At 47.0% G+C, this 19,157-nt stretch overlaps 3 protein-coding genes across 7 annotated transcripts in view; 2 read left to right on the forward strand and 1 right to left on the reverse strand.

Annotated features, from left to right (window-relative positions):
• Positions 1–1,905, forward strand: part of gphnb (gephyrin b) — a 63,958-nt gene extending 62,053 nt beyond the window's left edge. Inside the window, exon 25 of one of the 3 annotated variants that reach the window (XM_053880295.1) lies at positions 358–1,905. In XM_053880295.1, the coding sequence (XP_053736270.1) occupies positions 358–491 (134 nt within the window). In that variant the 3' untranslated portion in view covers positions 492–1,905. The remainder of the gene's footprint in view (positions 1–357) is intronic. The other 2 variants (XM_053880296.1, XM_053880297.1) reach the window with 2 other exon arrangements.
• A 2,636-nt stretch (positions 1,906–4,541) lies between these two features.
• On the forward strand, positions 4,542–15,715 carry pals1b (protein associated with LIN7 1, MAGUK p55 family member b). Of its 3 annotated transcripts, XM_053880301.1 has the most exons (15): positions 4,542–4,738; positions 4,980–5,099; positions 6,782–7,201; positions 7,425–7,633; positions 9,758–9,835; positions 11,271–11,390; positions 12,190–12,351; positions 12,476–12,553; positions 12,627–12,810; positions 13,340–13,408; positions 13,493–13,555; positions 13,801–13,962; positions 14,023–14,225; positions 14,587–14,697; positions 14,777–15,714. In XM_053880301.1, the coding sequence occupies exons 3-15, from the start codon at positions 6,910–6,912 to the stop codon at positions 14,951–14,953; spliced, it is 1,908 nt and encodes a 635-aa protein (XP_053736276.1). In that variant the 5' UTR covers positions 4,542–4,738; positions 4,980–5,099; positions 6,782–6,909; the 3' UTR covers positions 14,954–15,714. The 3 variants fall into 3 exon arrangements, with proteins under 3 accessions (XP_053736276.1, XP_053736278.1, XP_053736277.1); XM_053880303.1 differs by lacking the exon at positions 4,980–5,099 and having other exon boundaries at positions 14,777–15,715; XM_053880302.1 differs by lacking the exons at positions 4,542–4,738; positions 4,980–5,099 and adding an exon at positions 5,106–5,327 and having other exon boundaries at positions 14,777–15,715.
• A 160-nt stretch (positions 15,716–15,875) lies between these two features.
• On the reverse strand, positions 15,876–18,864 carry atp6v1d (ATPase H+ transporting V1 subunit D). The gene is made up of 9 exons (XM_053880307.1): positions 18,640–18,864; positions 17,494–17,611; positions 17,166–17,245; positions 17,037–17,104; positions 16,930–16,974; positions 16,747–16,850; positions 16,601–16,667; positions 16,453–16,531; positions 15,876–16,394 (listed from the first exon to the last, which is right to left on the reverse strand). The coding sequence occupies exons 1-9, from the start codon at positions 18,678–18,680 to the stop codon at positions 16,250–16,252; spliced, it is 747 nt and encodes a 248-aa protein (XP_053736282.1). The 5' UTR covers positions 18,681–18,864; the 3' UTR covers positions 15,876–16,249.
• Positions 18,865–19,157: the final 293 nt, after the last annotated feature.

Here is a 19,157-nt window from a genome sequence, read left to right on the forward strand (position 1 = left end):
GTTTCGACCGGTCTTGAATAGAATTGCCGTCCAGTCCGAGACCACATTCGAAACAAGACCCTGAAAAAGCGGTCTCGAGATCAAGACCAATCTGGAGCACTAGATGAGGTCTCATGAACCAGCCTCCATGTTTTCAGAGTGTAAAACGGTTGTTCAGTTCCTCAGATTTTGCAGGCAGATAGTGCCCTCTAGTGAGCTGTGGTAGTAAGGACACCTAGTATGAGCCCAGTGTCCCTTGGTCCCTTTCTTCCTGAATGTTGACCAACCTGAATTAAAAAGTGTCGGACGGCGTCTCTGTTTTCCAAGCGCGATGCTCCAGACTGGCCGGCAGCCATTGCTTTGTTCTGTCTCCTCCAGGGAACCAGGTGAGCAGCAGACTGATGAGCATGCGCAGTGCTAACGGGCTCCTGATGCTACCTCCCAAAACAGAGCAATACGTGGAGCTGCACAAGGGCGAGGTGGTTGATGTCATGGTCATCGGCCGGCTATGATGTCATCACAGAGGGACGGTCGTTTAGCGCGGATGGGAATGGGTGGTTCACGGTGCATGTCCACATATCATTGACTATTCTGTAATATGCAACGGCACAGCTAGTTTTTCTTGATTTGGATAACGTTGAGGTAGAGTCAACATCTCGATCACGACCTAGGTACATACGGAGAAAAAATATCAACTATAAAAAAAAAGATTATAGTATTTCAAATACAAGATATAACTTTTAATGAAAAAATCTAATTATAAAAAAGAGATTTATTCTGTAATATATTATTATGATTATTCCTATTATTATCATCATTATTATTCTTATTATTCTCATCATTATTCTATTAAGGCGACTTTGTTCCTTTCATTGCAATTGCTTTGTGTGTTCAATGCTAGACCTTATCTATAGCAGTAGCATTTTAATAGACAGCTGTAGGTGCCTGCCGGGACGAAAAAAATGAAATTATTTTCTCATCTTTAGTGGAAAAAAAAAATGAATAATCTGTTTTTTAAAATATGAAGAGGAAGACTCCAGATTTCCCACGGTGCTTGGCTAAGAGGAGGGGGGGGCACTTCCTCTTCTGAGAGCCCATCAAGGTGACACTTTGGTTTTTCTCTCATTAGTATGCATCATTATGGCTTCACAAAGAGCTTTGCTTGTTGTTTATCTTGTGAGTCTTGTTTATGTGCGCAGTGCCAAAATGCCTGGGCAGGAGAGAGAGAGGCAGTGGTGGGAGGGGGAGGAGGAGGAGGAGGAGGAGGGGCGAAACCTGAAATCGGCCCTGACCCTGACGCTTCCTCTTCCACACACGGTGACCAGGTGAACGTTGCTCCGCCCCTCCCCCCCTCCTTCGAGCTCTCCGCCCCACGAGGGGCGAGCCGAACCTGGGAATACACTCTTTTATTTGGTCCAATATTTACGAGGGAAAATAAGAAACAGCTTCTTTAAGTGCTGACAGCCTTTTTAACCACAAAAAATGTACAGAGAAAAGACATAGGAACCATATTGTACAGATCTATGTGACCAGCACTCCTGAGGAAATTATTAAGCAATGAGGAGACATTGACCTACGCTGTACTATAACATTTTCTGTAATGATATGAAACTGATGAAAGAGACTACGATAATAAAAATCCTTGATCATTATGTACAAAAAAAGTTCTTGTTGGGTTTCCTTTTTAATAAAATATATACAAACAAATCAACAAGTGCTTTTTTCTCGTTAGCTTCCACCTTAAGTTGGTGAGTTGGACCTCGGAACCTCCAACTTCCTGTAGTCATCATTTCATTGTGATTGCTTCTGAATTAAAGGTACCTTCTTTTCCCCACCACTGGTGAACAGCACTGTTCCCCACCTGAATCCCCGTGATCCATCAGTGCATTTATAAGTGACTCTGAATGTGTTAGTGTCTCTCAAATCCTTTTGTCTTGATCCATAAGATGCAATTTGAACCATCAAGTTCAGATCTTCAGCTCTAACGTGCTCAGCTGTGACTTCAGAAACGCAGATATGACTCCTCAAGATCATGTATATTTCAAAAATCTGGTTTGTGTCTAGTGATCCACAACTGAATGGAATGTTTTTAGATGCATCTCATTCAGCCACAAGATACAGTTTTCAAATTTGTTACATTGAAATTTCCAGCACCACTGTGGTCCACAAATGTGTCCTCCTGTCGCCTGAGAAGCAGTGCTCAAAGCCCAAAGTTGGAGTTAGATTCCCAAAAGCGTCTCACTCTGAGCTGCCTCCTCATCTTCATCCTCAGATTCATGGATCAATATGCCCTGCTCTGCTCCCTCGAATGTCTCTCAGGCATCTCAAACTTGTATGTTCGTCCTTGATGTCTCGACTGTCTATAATCTCAATGTTCATATCACTCAGGTGTCCTCCACCTCACTTCTCTTGATCAACCCTTCATGCCCACCTCCTTTTTCATGAACCTCCTCACTCCTAACTTTGTCTCCCCCTGATAGACTCATCCGTGATCTTGTCCTTTCTCCCCATCACAGCCTCAGTATCCTCATCTCTGACTGCCTCCACCCATACATCATGCAGTGACCTCGACTATCCTGCCTCCTGAAAGACATACATACGTATTACTAACAACTCCACTCCACTAACAAAACGTGAACGTCATCGACATTTGTGAATCCATGCCAAAAGAATTTAGCTGAAAATCCTGTAGAAATTTTACTTTTTGTTTAAGTTATTGATGATTTATTATTATTATTATTATTTGCATTGTCAAGTTGAGAAGTTGGTCTACCCGCTGACTGATTTCTGAAGAGCAGCCTCTGTGGCCTGTCCTTCTAGGAAGGAGAGCGTTGAGGAGCGTGGGACTGTCAGGAGAGATCCTTGTGAGGGGGAAGAGGTTCTGTGCCGAGGTGTCAGGAAGGATTAACCTAATAGAAAATACAGCAGCTTCAGGCTCTGGTGCAGATATTTCTCCAGCAGCGTGAGATTAGAGCCTTTCTGTTCTGCTCCGCGAGGTGAAATGACAGTAGATCCCATTAGCTGCTGATGATTAATCGTGCTCTGACAAGAACTTTGTTAAATGAAATCTCCCCGCGAGTGTGTGCACGTCGAGATGAAAGTAAGAGGATTTGTGTGGAGACCAAGGAATAATTTAACATCACTGTCTTTAAATCCCTGTGAAGCGTTTTTGTCTTTCTCTTTTTGTGGAAGTATGATTTGGAAAAGAGTTGTAATTCGATTCAGCTGGGTTTTCACTTCAGCGGTGATGTCATCGCAGCGTTTGGCTTTCTTCTGCTGTCACCGGAGCTCAGCTGCACGGGAGGAATGAGGGAACCACAGACCCGGAAAGAGCTGAGCTAGAAGGCTCAGCGTCTGACTCTAGTAGACCTTGGGAGGGAGACAAGGTGGAGTAAAATAAATCTGATTTCATAGTGTTTATACTGGCATTAGTTCTATCATCTGTCAGTGATGGGCCGATGAGGCTTCATGAGACACGTGTCCATGATGGCAGAGGCCACTAGGGGGCAGTCTTGGTTGAGGAGGGGGAGATAAAATAGTTTAGCAGTAATAATAATAAATGAATAAAAATCTGCAAAAACGACTTATGATATGTGTGATTTGTGTAATAATTTTAATATGTATCAGTATAATAAATGGACTAAATGAAAGCCATAAAATAGTAGTAGAATAGTTGATGAATGTATTTGCGGAGGACATACAAAAGTGACACGGCTGACTCTTGACTGAGTTTAAAATAGATGTGGGTCACAGTGGCTAAAAGAATGTCCTCATTATTCTCCAAAAGACCAAGAGTTGATGTGGGAAAAGAAAGTCCTCATAAATGTCGATGATTGAGACCACCAGGACCTTCAGACCTTTGAAAGAACCTTCAAAGGTCTGAAGGTCCTGGTGGCCACAGCGGATCGTCTTCCTCCATCTGTCCTCTGCTTCCTTTTCTCTCAAACCTACAAACCTCATGTCCTCCTTCACCACCTCCATCAATCTCCTCTTTGGCCTTCCTCTCCACCTTCTGCCTGGCAGTTCCAACCTCAACATCTTCATCTACCAATGTACTGGCTCTCTCTCTCTCCTCTGTACATGTCCAAACCATCTCCATCGAGCCTCTCTGACTTGGTCTCCTAAACACCTGAGCACATGTGCTGTCCCTCTGATCCTACCATCATCCCGCTTCTTCGCCTCTTTTTCACACTCTCCATCGCCTTGGACACTTGAGCCTAAGTACATACGGGCTCCGTGTTAACTACCACACAAAAATGTCTGGAAACTAGCTCTTCAAACTCTTTTGAGTTGTATATTCTGGCTGCACCAGTTGCTTATGAGTATTGAAGGTGTGACTGTGAATGTTTTCGCTGAGATTAGACCAAATAAAATAATGTAAAAGAAGTACTGTTGTGAATTTCACACGAATAGACTTTTATTTAATTGGTGTGTAAAAAGGGGATGCTCTTGTTTTGTTATTTGTTATTGTTTTTTCTGTATTTATTCACGTGCATGTCCAGCGCTCTGATGACTGTGTTGCAATGACTCCGTCTGGCCGTGTGGCGTCGCTGTGGAGCCGCGCTGTTGCCAGGGAGACGGCTCACAACAGCCGGCGAAGCTGCGATGGCTTCAAGTGTCCCGTCTGAGCTCGGACTCGACTCACTGCAGCCTCTCGAGACGGGCCGGTGAACAGCCGCGGGAGCTCCGGCCGCTCTCCCACTCCGACTCCTCTCTTCAGGAGCACTAACGCGAGGACTCGCCCGCAGTTTTGACCCAGGTTTGTGCAGCGGTGACTTCTCTGTTCCCGCACTTCTGGTGTTGTTAGCGCTACCGAGCTAATTAGCTTCACTCCGCCACTTCGTGCAGCAAAACACACACTCGCTCGCGACTTTCCCGCTCGGTTCAGCTTTCTCGGTGGTTAGTCACTTCTTTGTCTCTTGTTGTTTCCAACCTTTCGCGTCAGTCTTCGGCCCAGACGTTGCATCACTAACCAGCTAATTGCACTAATCTCCTCGCAGATAGGAGCCACTCGTCCACCGGAGGCGCGCGAGCGCGTTCATGGCCACGGAGCGACTGAAGCTCGGAAATATCCTTTCTAGCGAGCAGACTTCACTCTTCCCCGCTTCCTTGTCTTCTCAGTAAGTGCCCGTGCTTACATGTCTAGACTTCTCTTTCCGCTCTAGAACCACAGTTCAGTTCGTTGTCATGAGGGACTTAAGCTTTTGGCTACTTTTGGCTTTAAAATCAAGGGTCACATGACATTCTGGGACTCTGTCAAAGCAGAATTAGAGAGACGCTGGGAAAAACGGAGGAAATATTTGTTGTAAACGTCTGGCTAATATGAAGGAAAAGACATTCAGTTGAAGGTAATAAGTGGCTTTTCATAAGTTCCATAACTTTCTTGTACATTCACAATGTTATTTCAAGTCTTCCTGAGTAAAACAAAACCCAGATTTACATCGCTAAACTTCTAAATGAAGCTTACAGCATATTTTTACTATCATTATTTTGAATATTAACACCCAAAGATTCAAATACAAGTAAGTAGTTAGTGCCCAGATACAGTATGTTTCCATCTGATATATAGTTTTCACCATGGCCATATAACTGCACCTTATGTCTGTACGCTGCTGTACTGTAAGTATTTCTATCTCTATTCTGGTATGTTGAGCTTTAGAAAATCATGATGAAAGAAAAATAAGCAATAAGAAATGAAGAAGAAGAAAAATTAAATTTGTTGGGGAAGTATGGAATATGTCGTTTGAAGTTTCCAAAAAAGTTTGACTGACTTCTACCACGAATGAAAGTCGTGTTTAAGGGTTCGTTTTTGGGGAGGCTTGTGAAAGGGTCAGGTAAGGTTTCTTGATCCGCCATATTTGTTTTAAGATAACTGAGGATCTATTGACCTTCTGTTGATCTTTCTAACATGGCATAACAACATATGCTTCCCCTCCTTGGCTTGGTAGTCAACAAACCAGTTTCTAAATTTGTCCTCCTGTCAGTTTGTGATGGTGCTTCCATTAAACCCCACCTATCTGGACCACGCCCACTCACTGGAGTGGGGACAGGAAGCAGCAACAAGTTCGATACATCCGATCGCGTCCATAAAAGCTTATTAGTGAGGCGTCTCTAGTGCTGACAGTCTTTTTTATTTAGTGACCTTTCACAGGTTAATAAAGTTGATCCATATGAATCTGATCCCAGTTTAAGATGTTTGTATTAGCCACCATTTTTGTGGCGAACTTGTCAAACCATCTTTGAATATTTGAGAGAAAACAACGGTGGAAGTGCAGGAGTCTTCCTCCCCAGGTGTCCCTCCTCAGAGCAGTTAAATGTCCACTGATCCTGGACTTGATTAAGCCCACGGGAACAGATGGCCCTCAGCAAGTCTCCACTGTTTGTCAGCCGCCACTCTAAACCGAGCTAAACGCCTCCACCAGGGAGGGGTATCTGAGGCTGGACCGAGACCAATTGTGATCAGCTTTTGGAAGTCAGCAGAGTAGGGGGAGGGCCGTCAGACGTTGGCATGGGATCGCAAACTCTAAGATGCTTTTAACCACGCACTACCTGAAGGAAAAGTAGCCATGTTTTTTTTCCACATCCACTTGTGTTTGACTTCATGACTCTGTGATTAGTCTCAGCTCTCACTCCGCCCAATAATCTGTGTCAAATCACATGTAGTTTTTAGAGAAGGCTGACATCCTTCCAGACTTTTGTCAGGAAGAGACTGTGGTTTTCCAGCTGCATTCAATTGCACCCCGATCCTCCCCACTGGATTTATATGCTGCTTTGACTTCACTTTGACTCTCTTGTTTTCCAGAGTGACAGATGAGAGAACGAGCATCCAGGACCACCTCCTCTTCTTGCAGGATATGGCCCCTCATTTGAGTGACTCCTCATAAACAGATCTTGGTTCCGGGGGGAGCTGAAGTATATGCTGCTGCAGCCATGATCACGTCCCACATGAATGGCTTCACACAAGAGGCCCCGGGTCAGGCCAAGAGCCACCGGGAGAGAGCCGTGGACTGTCCGGGGGAGGACGGCGGCGGCGGCCTGCTCCATGCGGAGAGAATCCAGCACTACCAGGAGGAGCTGAGGAAGAGGAGGGAGGAGGATGGCAGGGGCAGACACGACATCGACCCCAACGCCTCACTGAGGCTCAAGAAGCTGTCGCAGAACACCAAAGTGGGCATTGACAATCCCACCTTCGAGGGCAAAGACCTCCAGAGTTCCATCGTCGGTGAGTACAAAGGAACAAAAGGTGTGAGACAATGGGCAGTGAGGGGGCAGGGCAGTGGTCAGCACAAGGAAGGAGTCGTCCACCAACTGACGGATCTTTATCATCTCAAATGCAGGTGCAGTGCTCCTAGAATAGAAACCAGAAATGATGGGATGCATAGCTTCAGAATCCTCAGACACAGCGTGACGTCTTGAAAACTTGCTATGGATTCATGTCTGTGCAGAGGTGGAGGACCTGCTGGTGGCCCTGAAGGGCGTGCAGCACAGTCTGGACGACGCTCAGAGCCAGCTGGACGTGGAGCTTCTGCTACAGCTCTGTGCTAAAGAGGAGTTCCGGAGCGCCTACATCATATTCAGCGCCGTGTCCCAGCAGATGGAGCGCGCCAACCCCACTTCCCCGCTCACGTTACAAGCCCAGGACCTCTGCCTAGAGGTGAGCGCTTGCTGTGAACGGCCTGTTGTGCAGGCCAGAAGATGAGCTCTTATCAGGAACCATCAGTCTGCAGCCGTCCAGGCAGAAGGTAGCCACAGTCTCATTACCTCACTCACAAGCGAGATGCTACGTCTGAACGTGTGAGAGAATACAGAACAGTTTCTGTGTTGTGGAATTGTTGTGTAAGTCCAACTGAACAAGTCAGTCCTGAAAACACAAACACAGTGGATGCACCACAGTGGAGCAGAGCAGCATGGCCTTGGCTGTGGGGTGACGTGCTTTTATACATCTCAGATTGTTGGCATGTTCAGACATGGATCGAGCTGCTCACGAGCACACGTAAGTCAACAAACCTGGGGCCAATAGAGTATCACCTGCGTGGTCATAAACTGGATCATAATTTCACTGTAAACGTTGTATTTCCTGCTGAATGTGAGTTGTGGAAGCCAGTATCTCAGCATACTCGACCTCACTCCATAACCTCTTCCTGTTGCATGAGCAGACTTGGCATGAAGGGATTGCACTTTAAACTAGAGCTGAAGTTAACGGTTTACCTGTTTATTCAAACTCCTACTTCCTGTCTGAAATCTAGTCACCATGTTTGTCATCCAAGACCAGAGGTGAGCTGCTAAATTTCCTATAGGGCCATGTAGCCAAAACCCAGTAGGACAGAGTAATGCAAAGCCATAATAGGATGGGAAAGATCTCAAGCAATAAGGCAATAGTAAGAGATAATAAAAAACTCAGTTAAAATATTTTCATTCTATGAAAAAAATAAGTAATATATATATATATATAGAGAGAGAGAGAGAGAAAGAGCTTCCATATACATATATATATATATATATATGTACTGTTTGGGAGATGAATATTGTGGCCTAATAGCTATGAGAAAATGTGAAAACGTAAGGGACATAATATACTACTACTAAGTGGATCATTTCATTGAACATAAATTTCATAAAACATAAATCAGAATACTGTTTGGCAATGGCAGACGGCGATGAGAATAAAATAGTTCCTAACATTACTAAATTAAATTTTGCGGGGTTTTTTTTTATATATATATTTTAATGGTAATGAATTATAAATGAGCCTTTTGAACATTAACTTGAGGCTGAACTTGAATTATTAAAAAAAACAATCAGTTTTAAACTTCCAGTCTGACTCCTTGAAGACAGGCTAAGGACCACATGTGGCCCCAGGGCCACGCTCTGCCCAGATCTGCTGTAGTTTGATAGATGGCTCAACTCAACAACCATAAAACTCCAGACTCTGCTCTGGATTAACATCAACCACATCACAGGTGGAGGTGAAGGAGACGCCCAGTGTCGTCCTGGTGCTTTGGTGCGATTCAGTGAAACATACAGCAGTGACTCAGGTTCATTCAGAGGTCACCACTGACCCACATTCAGTCTGGACCACGGGAGAAAGCGAGCTGCCTCCACCTGAGACCAAACAGCCCGACCTGAGGACCCGCCCACCGGGCACTGTGCCCAGAGCGCTTAACAACACCTAATAGTTTGAGCTGCCCAGGTCTAAACTGAGTGGCTGTGCAGTGTGGCTCGGACCTAATCTCCCAGCAGCCTCTGGTGCTGCCTGAGCGTCCGCCGAGCTCTACAGAAAAAGAAACTCCAGCAGCTTACAGCAGTGAGGCTGAGGAGCTGCGATTGGAGGGTTGGTGGGGGGCGGGGGAGGACTGCGTCACAAAAGCCCCACTATGCATCAGTATACTGTGAAACACCAGATGTTTACTTGTCTACTTTTAACCAGCACTTCTCATCGTTCTGTTCAGTGTTGAGGCAACATCTAATCCTACATTTTAATTCTTCAGACGAGCTTCCATTCATTTGATGAGGAAACAAATTGGCCCAAACATCACGACCATATTCTTAATCTGTCACCATTTCCTCCAGCTCTTATGGGGCTTCATCCAGTCTGCAGCAGTCTCAGAATGAAGTCCACACTTGTCACATGACGATGGAAAGTCGCCCACAGAGGAATGTAATCTGATGACTCTGTTTGTATCTGAGACTTGATGGTTACTCAATCTCAAAGATCCTGTGTGGACTGGTGTAGCTCAGCTTGGGAAACATTATGAAGAAATGTACTGTTTGCTTTCAGGTCCAGAAGATTCTCCAGTCCAGCCAGCAGAAGGATGGTCTGGAGCTCCGGTCACTGCTCACCAATCCTCACCTCCAGGTCAGATGGCTCGTCGTAACTGAACACCCATCACAGTATGGCACTTACCATCAGACCTCACATGTCCCAATAAGAACCTTCACAAGTGAAGCTAAATTATTCACCCCCTGGGCTTATTTATGTCTCTAGACTCAACACCAGGAGGTCAAAGGTCAGTTCTGCATCCTAATATGTGGGGAAACTGGGAAGATTATCTGCTCAAAGTCAGAGGGGCTCACGTCTTCAGCCTGCTCAGTTTACACACAAACAAGTGTTGGTCATGTGACACCACAAGTATTCAATCTTTTACTTTTGCTGAGATCAATTTCTGTGACGGCGGTGGAGGTGAAACAGGTGTCTGAAATGGAAGGTGTTAGAGTATCGCACGCTTCAGTTTGAAGATTGAAGAGGTTTGACTGTGTTTCAGTTGCTCAAAGACAATAGCTCAACAATGTCATGGTCAGCAGTGGTCAGTGCCGACAGGAAGTGCACTTAAAATGGACAGGAAATACAGGTCCAGTGCTCAGTCATCCAACCGTGACTTGGAGTAGAGCAAGTGGAGTCCATCATGATGATGTATCAGTTTAAAGGAGCAAATATACTCGCAGTAACTGTCGATAAACAGGCTGAGTGACCAGACTTGTCTGTCCAGAACATTAGACTGTCAGACCCGTGGGTATCAGAGCTCTGCCTGCATTTTCACCTCTCCTCTGAGATCCCTGTTGGCAGGGGGTAGGTGTGAGTCCGACTTTTGGCATCAAATCTGGAGCAGATTATGTCGCCACCTTCGCAGGAATCAAATAAGTGGCCCTGTTCTGTCCAGACTCTTGGAGCTGACACCAGCGGGCGCTTGTTCAGGTCCACCTCTCTGTCTGTGCCATCATGTTCCCACGTTCGCGGGCGGCCGAGACGTTTGATGGCCAGAGATCCCGCCTGGAGAGATTAGGAGGGATTGTGTGCGTGCACCGAAGCTTAGCCTTCCTCCGCTTGCCAGCTTTCCTCCGCTCCAGGACGCAGAGACGAGCTCGGGCAGGCAATTATTGAACGTGACGCACAAAGAAAGTGTCACATTAGTTGGGATTATGAGGAAACTTGCATGTAATTACCATCACAGAGGTGCTGCTGTGAAACTCTGAAGGGATTCTCTTCGTGTTCAGGCTGCACTTCCCGACTCAGGATTATGACATGGTCCCGTGTTTTGAACATTATATTTCATGCAGAATCTGGATTTCATGTCTGGATGTTCGAAGATGACAACCGTCACTCGCAAATATATTCCTGTCAAAATGTAAAAATATACCCAATAGGTCCTCCATTGTTGATGTGGCAGTGGCAGCTGTGGAGCTGTGGTGTGGTGTGGAGGATATTCTTGTGTTCATCACCCCTGCTGCTCCAGTTTTCCCAGTTATTGACTCCCTGAAACTTGATTTCTGATGTGGTGAAACGTTTGTTGCAGGCGCTGATGCAGGCTCACGACAGCGTGGCGGTGCAGGAGACCACAGAGGGCAGCGTGACCCAGTACCTCGGAGAGACCGTCAAAATGGTCCGGCTGGAGAAGACCCGGGACACCCCGCTGGTGAGGCACCCTGTCGCCGCTGCTCTGTTGTGGCTGTCGTCTGCGTCACGTCCAGCCTGCGGTTTAGCGCGATGATCTCGGAAGTTGGCAGAAGCTGCAGTGGTGAGGAGGTGCAGGAGTCATGCAGAGGAAAGCTGCTGAAACTGTCTGGTTCAGAGGAGTTCACCACAGCGTCAGCATGTGGCTGCCAGCCCAGGAACGTGTGGAGTTGTTGCACGACCTCAGCCACAGCTGATGTTGTTATATTGAGGCTGGGAATTTAAAAACCTATTTTGGAATTAGAATGTGAATCTGTCATGTCTTTTTCAACTCCAAATATGAAATTTGACTAATTAAAAACATTTCGAAATTCAACTATCCAAAAAATAAATTTAGACCTGTAAAAATTCATTTTTTAATTCAACCATTCAATACAAATTAATGAGTCTGTACATTTTTGAACTTTTGTATTGAACCATTCAATATTCTGATGGCACGAAAAGACTTTTGTCTATTCATAAGCTCTCATCGATAAATCCTAGCGTCCAATCTCAGCGTCCATGTGACACACAGGACTGCAGCAAAGCAGGAAAACAGCTTTGGAAGGTGAAAGTGGACCTTGTTGGGCATCAGTTTGTATCTGGTCAGAGAGTTTTGTGATGTATCCAAGTGTTGCATGAGATGTTTCAAGTCAACAAACCTCGATTCTCCAGGAGTCTGTCAGATGCATCAGGGTAGATGTTCATGTTTGAAGCAAACAGAAGTTCAGGCTGTTCAGTGCAGCTGTGATTTGATGCATGGTCTTGAATGCCACCCCTAGGGGGCGACTGTCCGCAACGACATGGACAGCGTGGTGGTCAGTCGCGTGGTGAAAGGAGGCGTAGCAGAGCGCAGTGGTCTGCTGAATGAGGGAGACGAGATCCTGGAGATCAACGGCATCTCTGTCCGAGGGAAGCACGTCAACGAGGTCCACGACTTGCTGGTAAGCTCCCAAATATTCACATTAAAAATGCAAATTGTATCACGAGCGTTGGATGCTGAGAAGGGCTAAAGGATCTCCTAGTTCTTGGGTGTATCCCCTCTCTGATGCACTTCCTTTGCCGTAGGCTCAGATGCAGGGAACGCTGACCTTCCTCCTCATCCCCAGCACCCAGATTAAACCGGCCGTCCACAGGCAGACGGTGGTAAGTCGCTGTGGCGTGCAACTGTGGGGGAAAACCCGTCTGCATGCGAGCTAACTCCACCGACTCTCCTCAGACGCACGTGCGAGCCTACTTCGACTACGACCCCAGTGACGACCTCTTCGTGCCGTGCCGCGAACTGGGCCTCTCCTTCCAGAAGGGGGACCTGCTCCACGTCATCAGCCAGGACGACCCTAACTGGTGGCAGGCGTACAGGGACGGGGACGAGGAGAACCAGCTGCTGGCCGGCCTGATCCCAGGTGTGACTCGAGCATGACCCTGTGGTTTGAATCAAATCGGAAAACAGAAGACGTTTGAAGAGCTAACTGTGAATAATGTCTATCATTTACACAATATTTTCATTTTAATCAATAATAGAGAAGGAAGTCAAACCCCCCCTCTAACCCCTCGGCCTAGGTAGCTGGGATAGACTGCAGTGCCCGGACCACATCACTCTTCTAAATTTTGCCATTTTATTTTGAGTCCGAATTTCTGTAGCTGTGGTTTTTGAGCTCACGTTTATGTTTTCACCTGGTGTTGAGGGCTGGATGTGCGCTGAGTCGCCGTATCCTGACGCCACCTCTCAGACAGCAGCTCCATCTGTTCCTCACAGCAGATTATAAGAATCACCTGAGTGTTAGTTGAGATTACTCTCTGACCTGGGCCTGCAGCTCAGGGGGCAGGCAGTGGAAATGGAAAGTGGCTGGTGAAGAAGAGAACCTCTCCTGAAGTGAGATTCCTGAGAAGGTTTTGAAATGAAGCTGTGAACCGCTGCGTTTGTCATTTCAGGGAAGAACTTCCAGCAGCAGAGGGAGACTTTGAAGAAGACAGTGACAGACAGGAGTCGAGAGCAGCAGGGTAAGAGGATCAACACCTGAAAGTGGAAGGAGCAGTTAAGTGTTTTCCTCACACGTAGAAGTGACTCCCACAACTCTTCATCAGGGAAGCCATGGTACGGGAAGAAGAGCAAGAAGCAGCGGAAGAAGGCAGTGTCCAAGAACACCGGTGAGTCGCACAAGTGACTCGCTGCCATGACCTGTGAGTGACTCGATTGCAACTGAGTCAACCCTGTCCAGACTCTGAGCAGCACAGGTCAGATTAGTGGCCTCCTCAGATCAGCAGCCTGGAGCTTGTTGGTCAACACACCGGAGCTCACGTACACATGGGATGTAAACAAAAGATGTTCCATGTTCACCTGCTAAATTCCTATCCAAGACTCGACAGACCAACTGTGTGCTCCATGTCTCCAGACTGCGAGGAGGTCCTGACCTACGAGGAGATGTCCCTCTACCATCAGCCCGCCAACCGCAAGCGACCAATCGCGCTCATCGGCCCGACTAACAGCGGCCACGACGAGCTGCGGCGCAGGCTGCTGGCCATCGAGCCCGACAAGTTCGCCGTGGCCGTCCCACGTGAGTCTCTTAGCTCCACCTCAGCCGCCGCCTAAACCTAAGCCCTTCCTCCTGCCGCAGACACGACAAGGAACCCCAGGATACACGAGCGAAACGGCCGCGAGTACCACTTTGTGAGTCGCCCCGTGTTCGAGAACGAGCTGGCGGCGGGGAAGTTCGTCGAGTCAGGGGAGTACGAGAAGAACTTGTACGGCACCAGCATCGACTCGGTCCGGCACGTGGTCAACAGTGGACGCATCTGCCTGCTCAGCCTGCACACCAGGGTGAGGGCGCTGAGGCTGTTGCCATGGAGACGCAGCTGCCCTCCGTCTGTTTCTCAATTTTATCAATCATATCTTAGGCATCACTGGGGGATGGAAAATTACAGCACATATATAACATTTCTCTTTTATGCTTATATTTTTATCTCATTCATTCATTCATTCATCTTCTGTTTATTGAGGCATGTTTTACAGATGTATGTAAATGCTATGTATTTTATATGTTTTCGTAAAATTCAACTTTAGTTTGAGGTCTCATTTACACAGGTTTTAGTCTTATTAGTCCGGTAAAGTAGTTAAACATCATCATAATGTGTTTATCATTCAATAATTGAGCGGATAAATGGAGTTTTCCCTCCCACAGTCGCTCCTGGTGCTGAGAGCCTCCAACCTCAAACCCTTCGTCATCTTCATCGCGCCTCCGTCTCAGGAACGACTGCGCACTCTGCTGGCCACGGAGGGGAAAACACCCAAGGTAGGGCCTGAATTTTAAAGCCTGTTCGAGCTCCCCACTTGCTCTGCTCCCGGTGTCTCATGTCCTGGTCCGACCGCAGCCCGAGGAGCTGAAGGAGATCATCGAGAAGGCCCGTGAGATGGAGCAGAACTTCGGCCATTTCTTCGACTCCACCCTGGTGAACTCGGATCCCGACCAGGCGTTCCACGAGCTGCGGCGGCTCATCGAGAAGCTGGACACGGAGCCTCAGTGGGTGCCCACCTCCTGGCTCTGCTGAAACTCAGGGACTTCCTCGTCTGTAGAGGAGGTGAACTTTGACCCAGGGACTCTTCTTTCTACTCCTTCTTCTGTTGTCTTTTTCCTCCGAGCTAGAGAGATGACATTAGCAGTTATTTATGATTGTAAATATGTATTTTCTAGACCAAGCGCTACCTACGGAACCAACCTCTCTCTTCCTGCAGTTGACGTCAGTATTATTTGTGGACGAGGTTGTGAAGAATCAGATGTGTTGTGCTGCATAAAACACTTTAGTGGAGATGGTCGTTGCTGCTTCAGCAGGAGTGTGAGGAACCACACTCTGTCAGTCTTCCAGACGAAGAAGAAGGTGAAGAAGCTGCTGCACTCAGCGTCAGGTTCTGAATGTTCCTCTCTCCTCTCTTCACCTCATTTCTGCTTCTTCTATTAAAAACATCACTGGCTGCACCATCCTCAGCACCTTTCCTCACACACACTCACACACCGACCTCCCAAAAGATTATGACCACTTCCTCAGGCAACCCTGTTTGGATACGAGATTCAGCAGCTGCCTCCCCTGTCCGCCTGAGATGGTCATGAAACCAGTGTTGACCCCAGTGACCTCTGACCTTCACGAGCTCACCACTGTTGTCATAATGTTTGGGCTGATTTTTGTACTTTCACAGTGATTCACAGAGAGACGTCTGATGTTCTGTCTTCACTCTCTGCTCTTCTCATTTGAGACAACTTTTGATTTATTCATACTTTGTCAGTTTATTTCAGATATGATTGCAGCATCTTTACTGTTAAATTGGTAAAAATACTTATGACACATTTAAAATAATTAGGTATATATATATATTTTTTTTAAATAAGTACATATATGTAAATGCATAAGGCAAAAATATTCAGAAATATTAAAATTCAAGTGAAGTATGCATATAAAAAAACAATACAAATAATGAGGAAAATAAAGGTGGATAAAATATTCAAACTAAAGGTCTAAATAGTAAAGATTGAAACAACTGAAAACTGATCTGGAGTAGTAGTAAGGACACAGCACAACACCTGTACTGACGATATATTTATTTCGACGTCATCTTCCATGACACTCCAGTAAAGGGGCGGGGCCACCAGATATGATGTCAGCAGCAGCAGCAGACGTCCACGATACACACACACACACACACACACACACACTCGGCGTGCAAACACAACATGGAGGGGGAATGTGTTGACAAACATCACAGTGGCTCATGATCACTGATGACACCGACTTGACCGGGCCCGGCGGGTCCAGAATAAATATGAGCAGCGGCGGGGGAGGGGCCAAGGCGGGTCACTCGAAGAGCAGGTCCTCGTCCGTCTCCTCCGTCAGCATGTTGGCCGGCTCAGCGATGGGCCCCAGCTTCTTCAGCCGGGCGGCGATCTCCAGCTCCGTCTTCTCTCGCAGCTGCTTCTTCTTCTCCTGGATCTTCTTCAGCCTGCAGCAGAGGGGTCGGGTGAGTGGCTCCTCAAACCTCAGTGTTCCGCTCTCCTCACCTGTAGAACTCCTCCCTCTCTCTCTCGTCCAGCTCCGTGATGATGTAGGTGAGCGTGCGGTCGATGCGAGGGATGATCACTGCAGCGGGAGCATGTGAGTCAGAGCAGCACCTCGGAAACACGTCTGGAGGTCATGAACCTTCCTCACCGTGCTCGATGGCGTTCACACGACGGTTGGTGATCTTGATGGCTTCATCCAGAGTCACGAACGACGTCTGAGACACAACACTTCAGGTCAGGTCGGGTGGCACCGAGTGAACGCTTCAGAGAGAGACAGTGTTCAGCGCCCCCTACCTGCAGGGAGGCCAACTCCACCAGCAGCTCCACGGCCCGGGCGTAGTTCCTCTTCAACCTGGACAGCTGCTCTCCTCCTCTGGCCAGACCGGTAAGCTCATAGCCTTAGAGCAAGAGAGAGGACGCAACACAGCATCACACACCAGCGTCCTGTCCACACCCGGCAGGCCAAAGCTCACTCACTGTCGCTGCCCTCCTGGTAGTGCTCGAACACCGGGAGAGTCACGCCTGAGGACGCAGTCATTAGTCATTAGTTTCTGGAGTCTGACGCAAGGTTCTTCTTCTCTCACCTGCCACGTTGTCCTTCTTGGCTCGGACCTTCACCTGAGCTTTGTTGACGTTCTGGATCACTGTGGTGCTGCAGAGGAGGAGCAGGTCAGCACGGGCGCCAGCAGCACCCAACACGTGCGTGACGTTACCTGAAGTCTCCGGCTGCAAATTTGGCTTCTGCCAGGGAGAAGGCCGCCTCCCTCATCACCTCCCCCATTTTGGTTTTTGTCTGGTGGGGCAACACACGTGACTTAATATAAAATACTAAACACACTTTCAAAGCCTAAAAAAACTAATATTGAAGAGACTTAAATAATCGTACTAAATCGTGTTTATTTTGTGTATCTTAAACCCACTTTGTGCAGCCAGTGCAGCTCTGGACTGAAGGACTTGATGCTCTACTATAAATAAGAGACTTGTGATGTGCTCTAGTGTTTGTCATAGTTTGGTTTGTAATCTGATTCGAGTGGCACTGACTTCAATGATCTTGCGCAGGATCTGACGGAAACGCATGGACAGAGCGTCGGACTTCTTCTTGAGCAGGTTGCGACCCGTCTGGGCCCCTTTCATCCGGGCCTTCATGATGGTCTGAGCCCTGCAGACGCAGGCACACGGTTCAGACAAGTTACACACTTCAGACTGACCTGCGAGGAAATACGGCCACAACGCAACAGAATAGTGCGACACGTAAAATGACTTGCTGCCTCCAGCAGCCGTTCTTTAACTTGAAAATGACTTGTTGTACACACATTCTGCAGCACAGAACAATGACTCTGTCCGGGTAAATGATGGAACAATGGAAACTAGTGATGGGCTGGTGAAGCTTCGTGAAACGGTGTCCATGTTTTCAGGGTCCACTAGAGGGCAGTCTTGGTTTAACATTGATGTCAGGGTTTGTTGAAACGGTGGTTGTCAAGGAAGACAGAAAAATGAAGCTGCGGCAGTCGATCATCGCAGTGATAAATTGATTATTCAAGTGAGTAAGCAATAAAAAAAACGTATTTGCATGGTCAGTGGATCAGTGTGAATTGTTCCACAAATATTTGGACGATTATTTGAGACATTGTTTGAATCGACTAACATCAATGTAACACCTGAGGTGGTGATCTAAGCACAGACGTGAAAGTGAACTGAAGAAGTTGTGCTCGTGTGTGTGTGTGTTAGCGCACACTGTTTGCTCTGTGAGGTCTGTGTTTGCCCACACATGCGGCTATATTCACTCCATAGTTGACAGCGATGGAGAGGAAGATGATCGCATCAGTTGCGTGTCAACAAACAAAGATTAAAAATCAATATTTCGCGAGATAACACGTAAGTCACGCGACGCTTCATTCGGCTTGCGTTCATTACACTTGTAGCATGTGACGGTCTCTCTGTTTTAGAATCGCTGATTTAGACGCCAGTGTCGTCCACAGCAACAACACATCTGTCAGCCTCACCGCGTGTGTTACTCATTCATGCTGCACATACATCACGTGACATGGCAGTCGCTCTTCCTCTTTTCAACCGTTTACACTCGAATGTTTCTCTCGCTGACTCGCATTCAGCGAACACGCGGTGAAAAGAAGCCGCAGCAGACGGTAAACGCGGTGTTAGCATCTCGCTAGCAAACGAGCCTCTTACATCCTGGAGGGGAAAATGTCGATCCGGTCCTTCCCCGACATCTTCTCTGCCTCTGGGAATCAACTCTCCGCTCGATGATCCGTGTGTCGATGGGGTTTTTAAGCGCTCTTTGCTGCTCTTCGGTGACGGGTCTCTGTCGTCCTCTGCGCGGGGTTTATTGCAGCGATGGTCGTGATCTTGTCGCACTCTCCGTCTGCGGTGATCAGCTGATCTGGTGTCATGTGATCTGAGTGCGCATGCGCATGTGGTAAACGCTGTTTTCCGCTTTAAACCGATATTAAAACAACCATTTCATTAATGAATAAATCTTTTTTTTTATTATTGGAAGATTTTTGTAAACTGTGTATGTAAATTGCAATTTGCGCTTATCTTTTTCCTGAATATTTTGAATTACGTTTTTTTTAATCCAATTTATGTACAAGTATTAATTATAACAATTAAACAATTGGAAGCAACCGTGTGTTCGGGTAAATGTCGGAGATATTCGCGATTTCAAATTCAGCCATCCTACCAGGTGG

This window comes from Synchiropus splendidus, chromosome 12, assembly GCF_027744825.2.
Source record: "Synchiropus splendidus isolate RoL2022-P1 chromosome 12, RoL_Sspl_1.0, whole genome shotgun sequence".
NCBI classification, from domain to species: domain Eukaryota; kingdom Metazoa; phylum Chordata; class Actinopteri; order Syngnathiformes; family Callionymidae; genus Synchiropus; species Synchiropus splendidus.

Bases quoted from the DNA above. Each gene is read 5' to 3' on its own strand.
- pals1b (XM_053880303.1), top strand. From the start codon at position 6,910: ATGATCACGTCCCACATGAATGGCTTCACACAAGAGGCCCCGGGTCAG. The intron at 12,811-13,339 runs GTGTGACTCGAG...TTGTCATTTCAG, and splicing joins GCTGGCCGGCCTGATCCCAG to GGAAGAACTTCCAGCAGCAG. The intron at 13,963-14,022 runs GTGAGTCTCTTA...CTCCTGCCGCAG, and splicing joins GTTCGCCGTGGCCGTCCCAC to ACACGACAAGGAACCCCAGG.
- atp6v1d (XM_053880307.1), bottom strand. From the start codon at position 18,680: ATGTCGGGGAAGGACCGGATCGACATTTTCCCCTCCAGGAT. The intron at 17,246-17,493 runs GTCAGTGCCACT...TTGCCCCACCAG, and splicing joins TCCTGCGCAAGATCATTGAA to ACAAAAACCAAAATGGGGGA. The intron at 16,851-16,929 runs GTGAGTGAGCTT...TCTTGCTCTAAG, and splicing joins CTACCAGGAGGGCAGCGACA to GCTATGAGCTTACCGGTCTG.